The sequence below is a fragment of the Aegilops tauschii genome, chromosome 7, assembly GCF_002575655.3.
Source record: "Aegilops tauschii subsp. strangulata cultivar AL8/78 chromosome 7, Aet v6.0, whole genome shotgun sequence".
Classification (NCBI taxonomy): Eukaryota; Viridiplantae; Streptophyta; class Magnoliopsida; order Poales; family Poaceae; genus Aegilops; species Aegilops tauschii.
The window spans coordinates 650,246,301-650,260,856 of record NC_053041.3 but is presented as its reverse complement, the minus strand read 5'-3'; the positions used below and the strand labels follow the sequence as shown (position 1 = coordinate 650,260,856).

Here is a 14,556-nt window from a genome sequence, read left to right as displayed (position 1 = left end):
TAAAGAGGTCCAACTCTTCTTCAACTTCCAAGGTGGGACTAAACTTAGCACCACCACTTGCCATTTTACACATGGGCTTTGAGATTTCAGAAATTGCTATGGGCCTAGCCCATTAATTCTAACAATCCCTCACCAGATCTCAAATACCCATTTAGAGATTTGCCTTCTCTCATCACTTGTTTAATATACCAGTGTTTCAGCAGAGACTGTTAAGTTGAACTTCTGCCTAGAACTTTAAGCTACATCCATTCACAACTTGACAATGGACTATGCCTTGAATTGCTAGTTTTGTGTGAACAGGTTTCACTCAAAGTCTTAACCAGTACCTGACCGCCAGTAGGCTACCCCGCGGTTTGGAGCTTATACGTCATACTCCCTGGTCTCTTCGTGAGCTTACTAGAGATCACCCAAATCTCATAGACTGCGACGTTTACAGTCAGAACTCATATAGGTGTGTTCTTTCAAGACTGCTCTGTAGGACAGCATCTTTGCTAATTATAGCCAATAGAACCACATTAAGGCATGTTGCCAACCTGCCTTACAGATCTGAGCCTTACAGCTCTGAGAGTTTTGCATCTTCACTTGGAGACGATCATAAGTTATTACTCTCCTCAGTTAACCAATAGCTTGTTCTTCCCAGATCCTAATTCACGGGATCTCCGATCACAAAGGTTGGGTTACTACTATGGTGTAACATCTATGGGTCTCATACCCATCTCCCTCGATGCAATATCTATCACATTTCGTGATAGTCCCTTTGTAAAGGGATCTGCCAGGTTTTTGTCTGTTTGTATATACGTAACAGTTATTACTCCGGAGTTTCTCAACTTCCTGACAGACTTCAAACGTCTTTTCACGTGTCTTGATGACTTTGCATTATCTTTAGAATTGTTCACTTTAGCGATAACCGTTTGGTTATCACAATTCATAAGAATAGCCGGTAAAGGTTTTTCAACAACCGGCAAGTCCATCAAGAGCTCACGCAGCCATTCTGCCTCAACAGTAGCTGTGTCCAAAGCAGTTAATTCTGCTTCCATAGTTGACCTCGTCAATATGGTTTGCTTGCAAGACCTCCATGACACTGCGCCACCACCATGAGTAAATACATACCCACTTGTTGCGTAAAGTACATCAACATCGGAGATCCAATTTGAATCACTATATCCTTCTAGCACAGCAGGATGCCCTGAATAAGTAATTCCGTAACTCATAGTACCTCTCAGATAGCACAAGACCCTTTCTAGTGCATGCCAATGATCATCACCCGGGTTGGACATGAACCTACTCAGTTTGCTCACAGCAAAAGAGATATCTGGTCTTGTAGCGCTAGCTAAGTACATGAGTGAACCGACAATTTGAGAGTATCTTAATTGATCTCTCGTTTCTTTCTTGTTCTTTCTGAGTGTCACGCTGGGATCATAAGGTGTTGGAGAAGGCTTGCTATCTATAAAACCGAATCGGTTCAAGACCTTCTCAACATAGTGAGATTGCGTTAATGTAATCCCACTCTCATCCTTAATAAGTTTGATGTTTAGAATTACATCGGCTTCTCCCAGATCTTTCATGTCAAAACTTTTTGATAGAAAAGACTTGACCTCATTAATTGCATTAATGTTTGTACCAAAGATCAGTATGTCGTCCACATACAAACATAATATGACACTATTGCCCCCACCATGGCGATAGTAAACACACCTATCAGCCTCGTTAATGACAAATCCTGCAGAAGTCAGAGTTCTTTCAAACTTCTCATGCCATTGCTTAGGTGCCTGTTTCAGACCATACAAAGATTTTAACAACTTGCACACCTTTCTCTCTTCACCCTTTACCACAAACCCGTCAGGCTGATCCATATAGATCTCCTCTTCCAACTCTCCATTGAGAAAAGCTGTCTTTACATCCATTTGATGAATGATAAGACCATAAGAGGCAGCCAAGGAAAGTAACACTCGAATGGTGGTCATTCTAGCAACGGGTGAATAGGTGTCAAAGTAATCTTCGCCTTCTTTCTGAGTGTAGCCCTTGGCCACTAGCCGCGCCTTGTACTTATCAATAGTACCATCAGGCTTCAGCTTCTTTTTGAACACCCACTTACAGCCCACAGGTTTATAACCATATGGTCTATCAGTTAGTTCCCAAGTTCCATTAGAAAGAATTGAGTCCATCTCATTATGAACAGCTTCTTTCCAATCATCTACATCCGGAGATGCATATGCTTCTGCAATCGTCTTGGGTGTGTCGTCCACAAGGTATACAATGAAATCATCACCAAAGGATTTTGCAATCCTTTGTCTCTTGTTCCTTCTAGGAACTTCATTGTTATCCTTCTCAAGGACTTCCTCATGTGATTGTTCGAAATATTCATCAGTTGTACTAGATTCAGGAATTATCTCAGAAGAAAATCTAGCAATGCTATGCATATCTTTCATAGGAAATATGTTCTCAAAAAATGTTGCATCACGAGATTCCATTATAGTATCAACATGCATATCAGGTACTTCAGATTTTACCACTAAAAACCTATAAGCAATGCTCCGTTGAGCATACCCTAGAAAGACACAATCCACTGTCTTTGGTCCAAGTTTGCGTTTCTTAGGAATAGGAATATTGACCTTTGCCAAACATCCCCAAGTGCGCAAATAAGAAAGTGATGGTTTTCTCCCAACCCACTCCTCATAAGGGGTTTTCTCTTTATTATTGTTGGGAACTCTATTCAGGACATGACATGAAGTCAATAGAGCCTCCCCCCACCATGCCTTAGATAAACCAGTAGTGTCTAACATGGCATTCACCAAGTCAGTCAATGTGCGGTTTTTCCTCTCGGCCACTCCATTTGATTGAGGTGAATAGGGAGGCGTCCTCTCATGAATAATACCATGTTCCTCACAAAATTCATCAAAAACTTTTGGAAAATACTCTCCACCACGATCGGACCTAAGACGCTTGATCTTTCTCTCTAGTTGATTTTCAACTTCAGCTTTATATATTTTAAAGTAGTCTAATGCTTCATCTTTAGTTTGCAACAAATAAACATAGCAAAATCTAGTCGCATCATCAATCAAAGTCATGAAATATCTCTTTCCACCTTTTGTCAACACACCATTCATCTCACAAAGATCAGAATGTATGAGTTCTAGAGGTGCCAAGTTTCTCTCCTCGGCAGCCTTATGAGGCTTTCGAGGTTGCTTAGATTGCACACAACTATGGCACTTAGAACCTTTGGCAACTGTGAAGTTCGGAATTAAACTCATGCTGGATAGCCGAGACATTAAACCAAAATTAATATGACATAAACGAGAGTGCCAAATACTTGCATCATCATTAACACTAGCACAAATTTGGTTTATTGACTTATTGCAAAAATCTGAAAGAGAAAAGCGGAACAAGCCTCCGCACTCATAGCCTTTTCCTATAAATTGTCCAAATCTTGACACGATTACTTTATTGGACTCTAAAACTACCTTAAATCCATCTCGACATAGAAGGGAGCCGCTAACTAGATTCTTGTTCATAGTAGGGACATGCTGCACGTTCCTTAGTTGCACGATCTTTCCCGAAGTAAACTTCAGATCCACCGTGCCAATGCCACGAACAGAAGCATGTGACCCATTCCCCATTAGGACGGAAGAATCCCTTGCGACCTGATAAGAAGTAAACAGGGAGATGTCAGCACACACATGAACGTTAGCACCCGAATCAATCCACCACGAAGATGATTGAAATACTGAAAGCACAATAGGTAAATTACCATACCCAGTATTGCTAGCGGTCACCATGTTGACAGTCTTGGAGCTTGTTTTCCCTCTGCGGTCTGCACGTTCAGGGCATTCCTTGGAAAAGTGTCCAGGCTTCCCACAGGCGTAGCACTCTAGCTCAGCCTTGTTGAACTTCTTCTTCTTGAAGGTAGTAGTCTTGGTAGGCTTGTTGAAAACAGGTTTGTTCTTCCATTTGTTCTTGTTCTGTGGGTACCTCTGCACCATGTTAGCAGTAGGCTGAACCTCACCTCCTTTTTCAGTGGTATCTTTAGCCCGAGCTTTTTCTTCAACATCAAGAGATGCAATCAGATTTTCAACTGATATCTCCTGTCTCTTATGCTTCAGAGTTGTGGCGAAATTCCTCCATGAAGGAGGCAACTTTGCAATCATGCACCCAGCCACGAATTTGTCGGGTAGAACACATTTAAGGAGTTCAAGTTCCTTCACAATGCACTGTATCTCATGAGCTTGTTCAACCACAGAACGGTTATTCACCATCTTGTAGTCATGAAAACTCTCCATGATGTACAGTTCACTGCCTGCATCTGTTGCACCGAATTTTGCATTCAGTGCATCCCACAGAATTTTTCCGTCGTTTATGTGCATGTACACATCACACAGACGGTCAGCAAGAACACTCAGAATGCATCCCACAAACATAGTATTGGCTTCCTGTAATTTTCTCCGATCTTCGTCGGTTATTCCCTCTGGAGCACCAACACTAGCGTGAAAAACTTTCAGAGCAGTAAGCCAGAGCGTGGTCTTCACCTGCCACCTCTTAAAGTGCACACCGGTAAACTTATCCGGCCTCAGTGCATCAGCAAATCCAGCCATAGTTAACTCAGGAAATTGCCGATAATTAGGTTTTTGGATTGTTGGAATATTAGGCAAGTTCATGATTAATTCCAGTAAATAATTCATGACTAGAAGAGATACTAGCATGCAATAATCTAGCAAACTAGAAGAACAGCAAGACATGCATAACAGCAGCAAACACGTAACAATAGCTGTAGAAACAGACATGAACAGAGGATGTTGGACGTACTGATCGTTAGCTATTATGGGTGCGACAGTGTTGATGACGATGTTGGCGACGATCTGCTGCTGACAGCGATGAGTAGCACCGCCCGACTTGGACGGAAGACGACCCGTGATGACGAATTTGAGCAGTCGCGCACAGCGCTTCCCAAAAACCTAATTCGTCCTCTCCCGGTGCAGGATCGCAAAGACGAATGGTTCCGGAGACCCGCTCTCCCACGCGCCGATGCACGCCGGCGTTTGGGATGGAGTAGACTACGATGGCGGCGCAAGTTGTGAGATGAGGCAAAACCCTAGGTGTTTTTCGGTGTGTCTCTGGCCGTAGTCGGTAGCTGTATATATATTAGGACCAGAGGCGGTATTGTGTCGCGACCACAATCCCAAACCGACTCGGTTTCTAATTCGTATACTTACCGGACAAGAAATCAAAAACTTGTCTGCCAAGACATAAAAATAAAACGGCAAAAGGAAGCTGTGCTCCTGCAAGGAGACGGACCGGATTTCGGCGGACCATTCACGCGCATGTCGCTTGTACGCGCCGCCTCGCCTCGCCACGGCCCGGCCCGGCGAGGCGAGGCGAGCGAGCGCGCGCGTGTGGTTTTCCCTTTCTCTTCTCACACACCACTTAGAGTGGTGGAGAGAACCCACTATATAAAGAGGTCCAACTCTTCTTCAACTTCCAAGGTGGGACTAAACTTAGCACCACCACTTGCCATTTTACACATGGGCTTTGAGATTTCAGAAATTGCTATGGGCCTAGCCCATTAATTCTAACAATCCCCCACCAGATCTCAAATACCCATTTAGAGATTTGCCTTCTCTCATCACTTGTTTAATATACCAGTGTTTCAGCAGAGACTGTTAACTTGAACTTCTGCCTAGAACTTTAAGCTACATCCATTCACAACTTGACAATGGACTATGCCTTGAATTGCTAGTTTTGTGTGAACAAGTTTCACTCAAAGTCTTAACCAGTACCTGACCGCCAGTAGGCTACCTCGCGGTTTGGAGCTTATACGTCATACTCCCTGGTCTCTTCGTGAGCTTACTAGAGATCACCCAAATCTCATAGACTGCGACGTTTACAGTCAGAACTCATATAGGTGTGTTCTTTCAAGACTGCTCTGTAGGACAGCATCTTTGCTAATTATAGCCAATAGAACCACATTAAGGCATGTTGCCAACCTGCCTTACAGATCTGAGCCTTACAGCTCTGAGAGTTTTGCATCTTCACTTGGAGACGATCATAAGTTATTACTCTCCTCAGTTAACCAATAGCTTGTTCCTCCCAGATCCTAATTCACGGGATCTCCGATCACAAAGGTTGGGTTACTACTATGGTGTAACATCTATGGGTCTCATACCCATCTCCCTCGATGCAATATCTATCACATTTCGTGATAGTCCCTTTGTAAAGGGATCTGCCAGGTTTTTGTCTGTTTGTATATACGTAACAGTTATTACTCCGGAGTTTCTCAACTTCCTGACAGACTTCAAACGTCTTTTCACGTGTCTTGATGACTTTGCATTATCTTTAGAATTGTTCACTTTAGCGATAACCGTTTGGTTATCACAATTCATAAGAATAGCCGGTAAAGGTTTTTCAACAACCGGCAAGTCCATCAAGAGCTCACGCAGCCATTCTGCCTCAACAGTAGCTGTGTCCAAAGCAGTTAATTCTGCTTCCATAGTTGACCTCGTCAATATGGTTTGCTTGCAAGACCTCCATGACACTGCGCCACCACCATGAGTAAATACATACCCACTTGTTGTGTAAAGTACATCAACATCGGAGATCCAATTTGAATCACTATATCCTTCTAGCACAGCAGGATGCCCTGAATAAGTAATTCCGTAACTCATAGTACCTCTCAGATAGCACAAGACCCTTTCTAGTGCATGCCAATGATCATCACCCGGGTTGGACATGAACCTACTCAGTTTGCTCACAGCAAAAGAGATATCTGGTCTTGTAGCGCTAGCTAAGTACATGAGTGAACCGACAATTTGAGAGTATCTTAATTGATCTCTCGTTTCACATGTTCATCCACGGCCAGGCGAGGCGAGCGAGCTTGCGCGTGTGGTTTTCCCTTTCTCTTCTCACACACCACTTAGAGTGGTGGAGAGAACCCACTATATAAAGAGGTCCAACTCTTCTTCAACTTCCAAGGTGGGACTAAACTTAGCACCACCACTTGCCATTTTACACATGGGCTTTGAGATTTCAGAAATTGCTATGAGCCTAGCCCATTAATTCTAACAATCACGAGCACACACACACTCGGAATATGACCCCTTCGTTTCAGCTTTGCGATTCTCTCAATTCAATGCGTTTGATACGGTGCTGGTCCACCAGGACAGAAAAAAATGTAATATACTCCTGACTGGTGGGCCATCTTTTCGACGGGCGTTTGTGCCCCGTGGACGACAAGAGGCGGAGCTGTGGCTCGATATGCTGCCGACGTCCTGATCCATGCATCGGAATCTGGGCTTTTCCGGTTACAACGTGAATCTGCTACAGTAAATACGGATAGGTGGTAGGGAGAGGGCGGCATGGAATTGTTGTCACTAGATTCATTTTCAAAGAGTTTTATGAGTCTCGTGATACATAGTCCTACTTTTTAGACGAGCGGTTGTTTATGGAAGGCTACATCGACCTATCAAACCATGAATTCTATTTTTGAGCATGGTTGTCGACCAAGCCTCGTAGGAGAAGAAACACATAGGAGCACCATGACAAGGAACATCCATATCTACGGCAACCTACTCACCTCCCACTGCTGCCATGCCATCCTCCAGCCGGTCGTTATACCGGTGCAATAACAGTAGATGTGGTGGCATCCACGACCCTCGCCGCCCACGTGGGCAGCACCGCTAGCACATGCCTCCTAGCAAGCATTCGACATTCTAGTGGAACACCGACGCTCAACGACACACTAGTTACATGGGGCATCACATGAATGGAGAAGATTTGGCCACTGTGGAATCTGGATGGATGAACATGTGAAGTCCATCAACACATGGGAACAACCCCAAACTGCCAGACAACTGCGGGGATTCTTGGGATTAGCGGTCTACTACAGGAAGTTGTCCAAAATGTTGGCGCTCTCTCTTGGCCCTCAATGATCTTCTGAGGAAAAATACCTTGGTAATTTGGACACAAACTACAATATTCCAAGCGCTTAAACAAGCACTAGTGCAAGCTTCGGTATGACACTTCCAGGTTTTATAGAAAAGTTCATCATGGAAACTGATGCTAGTACCAGGGGGATTGCAGTAGTGCCTATGCAAGATTCACACCCAATGTCATACATCAACAAGTCATTGTCGTCGCGCAACTAGGGATTGTTGGCTATCGACATATGAAAAAGTGTGTCTTGCTCTGCTGTTAGCCGTTGATAATTAAATGCAAACCCACCATCTTCGTGAATGCTCATTGTTGAATTGGCATGTTGAGCCTCTGATATGTCAGGTTGCGCTGATCTATCTTGATAAGAAACTCTGAGTATTGCAGGTATGGGCGCCAATTGAAATCATATACATAGCGGGCACATCCAACTGTGCAGCATATGCACTTTTGCACCGTGAGCACGAGAAGGCAGAAGAGTTGGCAACCATTTCAGTTTGTCGGCCAGTGTGGTTGGGAGCCATCCTCAACAGTTACAAGACGAACTGCTAAACTGCCTACAATAAGCAAGATACTCACATATTGTTTATGATGACAAGGCACAAATTGTGTCATAGCAGATGCAGGGATCAACAATGGACATAGTCGAGCTGCCTACATAAACAGGATACTCACAGATGCTGCACTGCAAGGAAGGAACAAGACTCCCAACCAGTAATGGAAACACAAAAGCAAAGGTCTAGGAACTTACTCTTTTTGGAAAAGGAGGATTTTCACAGGCCTCTGCATCCGAAAGATGCATGCGGCCGTATTATTGAAAAAGGTCGTCCAAAACAAAGTCTGGTATCTGAAGTACAGCTCCCAGCAGGAGCACAAGAAAATGAAGGCTAATAGTAAAAAAGCAAAGCCACAACCGGCTGGATGAAGTGGACATCAAGGACCTATCCTATTATGCGCCGTCATCCAAACCGGTTTAAGATAGCCCATGCTAACATCCCCCATCGGTTGCACTCAGTAGTCAAATGCTCCCTGGAAGCCGTAGGAGTGAGTAGCAACCATGTACGGATCCATGTTGTAGCTCTGAAGATAACCTGCAAGAAGTTTATAATATGTAATCTGTTAAAAATCATATCGTTCCTGCAGTTCCATATAGCCAAAAGAAGTGCGCATATTCCAATCCGAATATTTGAAGCAGTGTCTGGTTGCACTCCATTTAGCCACGTCCCAAACAACGCATCTATGCTAGATGGAGGTGATATATTAAATGCTATATGGATTGATCGCCAAAGTAACTTTGTGAGAGGGCAATCAATGAATAAATGTTAAATTGTTTCGTCATGAACTCAAAAGCAACATCATGAACTACCGACCCGTCGTCGCTTTAGTAAGTTATCTTTGGTAAGAATGACCCGCTTATGCACAAACCACATGAAAATTTTGATGCGCAGGGGAACCTTAACTTTCCAAATGTGTATCGATCTTGGGATTGGGCCAGAATTAATAAGGTCCAAGTACATAGATTTAACCGAAAACACTCCATTCCCCGTCAACTTCTAGTGCACGGCGTCTGCTTGGGCTGCGAGCTGAACGTCCATCAACCTCCGCACCAAGTGTAGCCAGGAAGTCCATCGTTCCCCTACTAAATCCCGCCGGAACTGGATATTCAAAGGAACTGTCTGTAATACTGTAGCCACATAATCCCACTTACATTGCACAATATTATACAGGGCAGGGTACTGTAGGGCTAGCGGTGCCTTGCCTAGCCAAGTATCCTTCCAGGGAAGGGTACTGTAGGGCTGGGAACTTATATGTTTACCGCTGTATGTTTCCAAGTCACTTCAGCTCAGGATCTAAAACTTGCAGCTAATTTGCTGTCAAATATGCACCACAGACATCTTGCCTCTAGCAAAGATCTCCCAGGACAAAGCCAGGTCATTGGGAATTCGAAACCAGCAGAGGCCTATTTGACAGACTTGTGTACCATCACAGGTCCAGATTCAGTTCAGGTTTACCATGACTCAAGGGCCTATAGCATTGAAGCTCACACTTCAGCTCAGCTGGCGATCACTCAGGAAACTGTAACTAGGCATCCTTATTACATAGCTGAACTTGGCACTGCTAGCGGGGCACTTGCCCATACGCACCATGCAAGGATTAAGACGGTGTTATTCCATTCCACCAAATAAACACAGCAACTTAATCGGTACTGAACTTGGCACTGCTAGCGGTTTACTAATCGCAGAATAACAGCAACAAGCAAGAGAGACTACATGGAAGAAAATAAAGCATGCAAATTAACAGTAGCTAGAGAAACTGCAGTCTGCAGACCCCATCTAATATATAAGAGGCAGGTCAGCCGACCAATCTAATATGATAATACTCAAGTTGCACACATGCCCAACATGTAGCATGTGGGTATGTGATGAGGACATCAATAACCTTTGCCTCTATCAGTATGCTATCACAAGGACCGGACTCAAGACTCGAGTAAACAAGTCAAACACAGGCAATTGCTTTGATGTGTGTGTCATCGTTCCTGGCAATGATCAGCCAGCAGCCAGGCAGACATGAAATGAGTACCATATGCAGCAGATTAAACCCTGCAATAATAGCGTGTCACGTGATGAGAAACCCAACCTCTTGTTAATTAGATTAACCGAAAACATCTAGCTGCACATACTTCAATAGATACAAATGTTTATCGCTAAGTTTGTTTGTCCCACATACATGCTGTACTAGAGGAAAAGCCAAACGTATCCTGTGCATAACCGGTTAATTAACCGCGTAGTTGCAGTTCAAGTACACACATCTTACTGCAGCGTGCCATCGGAAACACATGGACTTTAATTTTGAGCTAATCACCTAGCTAGCATCAATTTTGGATGCTATACTAGCTAATACTTGCATCATATTGCAGTGCCGATTCTGCCTATATATGGCACGGACAATACAGGAAAAAATAGGAGCAAGCTTACCACTTCAAATAGTTGGTGGAGACAAGGATGGCGGGAAACCCACATACAGTTCGCTCTGCAATGGCATCACGTAGCTAGCCCCACAGAAGTGCTCAAGCTTCATAGTCTGGAGATTGAGTGAAAAACAGTCCGGGTCTCGCATATCCGGGTTTTTGGGAAACCCATTTAGGAGTAAGTATCCCCCAGCTACACCAACGGTGTAATAGCAGTAATCATGGGGCAATGGGACTACATCCTCCGTTTGCCACTGCCTTGGGTCATCCCCAATGCCAACCAAAATGGCATACCAGAGGTGATATGCATAGTCTTCAGGACTGAAGTGGAGAGTGAACATCCCAAGCCTCTCTTCGCTTGCCTCCACAAAGGCCACCTCACAATCCCGGGTACCAGGCGGGAGGTTGATGGAGGAGAACTCCATCGTACGAATGTGGAGCATGAGCAACTTGTTGATACCATTACCAGGTATCGCCCAGCAGAAGCATCTGTGCACGTAGTAGCGCTTTCCGAAGCAAATGGTGGATCGCGCATCTTCGCTGATTCCTGCGACCAGAGTGCTCCAACCATCAAATGCGACGGTCTGCCATTGTCCGGCATGGGGGCCTGACGAAGAGAAGACGAATATGACCAGCTGGGTCTGGTATTTGGCCAAGCACATGACCCTGAATCTCAAGGAAGCGTCTGCAGCAATGCCAGTGCCGTCGTCCTCGCCGGCAGGGGCAAGGAAAGGTTGGCAGTGATAGACTAGATCAGACACGTCCTGAGGGACGGGAGGTAGCAGGAGGTAGCGCCGGTGCAGCGGGTCGCACACGGCGAAGTCCCTGACCAGCACTCGGTCGTCGGGGACGACGCAGAAGAGGGCGCGGCCGTCGCGGAAGTCGCAGCGACACCAGGGCGGCTCGCGGGAGGGGAGGAAGGAGCAGGAGAAGTCGCTGTCAGTGAGTGCTCGGGCGGCGGCGGCGGAGGGATGGGGTGGCTCGGACGGGATGAAGGAGCACGAGATTACACCCAGGAGAGGCGGCGGGTGGAGGGCGCAGAAGCGACGGAGGAAGGAGTGATCGGCGATGATGCGTCGGAGGGACGGGCCGGCCATGGAGGCGCGGGCAAGGTCGGCGGCCGTGGGGACGCGGAGGAGGATCTCCTCCGTGAGGTGGTCCGGAAGGGTCGCCTGCACCGTCGGCAGGGCGTCGAGGTTGCACGGCAGCGTCGGCAATGCCATTGTGGTGGAGTTGTTAGGGGATTCTCTGTTGGGGTTTGAGAATTTATTTTGGAAGGGTAACCCGCCTTGTCTTTTTCGATGACGCTCTCCTCCGGTGCGCTTTAAGGCCGACGAGGGGACATCAAACTACAATGGTAGTACGTTTCATTTATTCGATAATTCATCCTGAAGCCCGAGCTCAGCTGCTCTCGGTCAGTAAAATTTCAAAACAAATATTAGAAAAATTCAAAAAATTCCAATTTTTTTATGTGGTAGATAATTTGATGCATGAGGTCCGCATCAAATTTCAACTCATTTGGATATTTGAGTAGGTCTCGGCAAAAAAGACAAATCGGGTCAAAACAGTTCATGAACAGTAAACTTTTTTACAGACCCCGATTTTGTCTTTTTTGCACAGACTTGCTCAAATGTCCAAACGAGTTGAATTTTTCAGCGAACCTCACGCATCTAATTATCTACCACACAATTTTTTTGGAATTTTTTGAATTTTTTTGTATTTGTTTTGATTTTTTCCGTGAGCGTGGGTGCAGCTGAGCCCGGGTGCAGATTCGCCGCGCTCTCATTTATTTTCTTTCTTTCTTCAGTTCACCGTCAACACTCGACAAGAAGTGAGATCAATCCATCATATTGTTAAATATGATAGGAGCACTACCACGACGAGTCGCCGCCTCCCTATGTTCATCATCTAGCCCTCAGCATACCAGCGATGACCTCCTTGCCCCTTGGTTGCTCCTCAAGCAGTGCCGCTAGCGTGATGCCACCTACCAAGTAGTCGGGGTTCGAGTAGAACACCAACGTCCAACCTTCGTTCATGTCGTTGACACCATTGATGATAACATTATCATAGTCGTACTAGTCGCCACTGGAAACATCGAGATGTTGCCACCTTCGTTCAAGTCCAGTTATTGCTGGCGATTGCTACGACACTTCTAATTTGGCTTGGGGGGGGGGGGGGGGGGGTCTTGTACACTTAATTTAGAAGTCATTCAGTCAGAGAGGCGATCAAAAGTTTGTTTAATTATGTTTCTTAGAGAGATGTTTGATTGTTAATTCGTGCAGTAAACATGTAATTTGAAATGTATGTTGAGGCTAGCAAGCGCGGAGATTAAGCACGATAATAGCATGTAGAGGCTAGCAAGTTTGTTTGTCCCACATACCTGCTATACTAGCGAGGGGCTCCCGCGGCCCACGTTGTAACCCATAACGGCTACATAGCGACAGGCTCGCAAGGTGTTGAGGATATAGCCGTTGGAGTCACCCGCCCAGGAGGGGCCGGGTTACTCGTGATGGTTACTACACGAAGCCCAGTACCAGAGATGAAGACGACGGGTCAATAACGGGCCCAAGACCCGGAGATGGCTTAAGGCCCGTAGCATTAGCCGCCGTTAGGGGAAAACTTGTAGTGTAAGGCAAGAATAGATAAGAGACCGAGCCGGACACTGTTATGAGCCGGCCGGGACTCTGAGAGCCGCTGGGCGTCAATCTCTCTATATAAAGGGGCGACCCGGCGGCGGGTCAGGACAAGAAAGATCTCATCGAGAGCCAGGCATAGCAATCAAGCTCCCTGCTCATCGAAGTCATAAGCAATACCACCTCAACTGGACGTAGGCTTTTACCTTCACCGTAAGGGGCCGAACCAGTATAACCTTCGTGTTCCTTGTCCTGTTAACCCCTTTAAGCTTCCTAGCTGCGATGGCTCCACGACTAAGTCCTAACACGAGGACATTTGCCGTGACAATTCCACGACAGTTGGCGCCCACCGTGGGGCAAGCGCACGGTGGATTTGAGTTCTTGAAGGGCAGCTTCGAAGGGCTCAAGGGATACGCTGTGGGCCGGATGACCAAGAGTCGTCGCGGCAAGCTCTACATCGACGATGCAAACTGGGGCCCCGACGCCGGCTCAATTGAGTACGGGTACCGGGTCCCCTTCGGCGGAATTCATGTCTTCATTGGCAAGATTGGTGAGCCGGGCCCTGAGGCGGATCTCTGCGCCGATCTCATCGAGACGGCTCAGCGCGCACGACCCGCCCGGGCCCTACCTGCCTTGAAGCATGCTTTTGTGGGATGTATCCATGAAGGACTCTCTGTAGGGTCTGGATCTGGTGATGAGACGGCCGCCGGCTCTGACGGCGAGTTGTCCACAGATGAGTCAAACTCGTTGTATCAACTTCAAGATGGCAGGCTCAGAGGTTGTTCCGATGGTGACAGTATTCTGGACCCTTTTGAGCCGCCGAGCCGGGTTGGAATCTTCATGGCCGGTGCACAGCCTGTTCAAAACCCTGCCGCCGGGTCAGGAAATCCGGTGCCCTCGCCGGCTCAGGTGCTGATGGATCTCACAGACAAGATGACGGCCCTGTTGACCGCCATGGTTGACCCGACGGATCAAGCTCAGCATGACGCGGAGGTGGCGCAGTTAAAGTTAGATCTAGTGAAAGCCAAGGAGGAT

The 14,556-nt window shown here is 46.2% G+C and overlaps 1 protein-coding gene across 2 annotated transcripts; it reads right to left on the bottom strand.

The window, feature by feature from the left end:
* Positions 1-8,733: 8,733 nt before the first annotated feature.
* Positions 8,734-12,151, bottom strand: LOC109747150 (uncharacterized). 2 transcript variants are annotated; one of them, XM_020306239.2, is made up of 2 exons: positions 10,896-12,151; positions 8,734-9,011 (listed from the first exon to the last, which is right to left on the bottom strand). In XM_020306239.2, the coding sequence occupies exon 1, from the start codon at positions 12,109-12,111 to the stop codon at positions 10,900-10,902; it is 1,212 nt and encodes a 403-aa protein (XP_020161828.1). In that variant the 5' UTR covers positions 12,112-12,151; the 3' UTR covers positions 8,734-9,011; positions 10,896-10,899. The 2 variants fall into 2 exon arrangements, with proteins under 2 accessions (XP_020161828.1, XP_045087893.1); XM_045231958.2 differs by lacking the exon at positions 8,734-9,011 and adding an exon at positions 10,211-10,520.
* Between the last annotated feature and the right edge of the window lie 2,405 nt (positions 12,152-14,556).

Excerpts from the sequence above, each read along its gene's own strand:
- LOC109747150 (XM_020306239.2), bottom strand. The coding sequence starts at position 12,111 with ATGGCATTGCCGACGCTGCCGTGCAACCTCGACGCCCTGCCGACGGTG.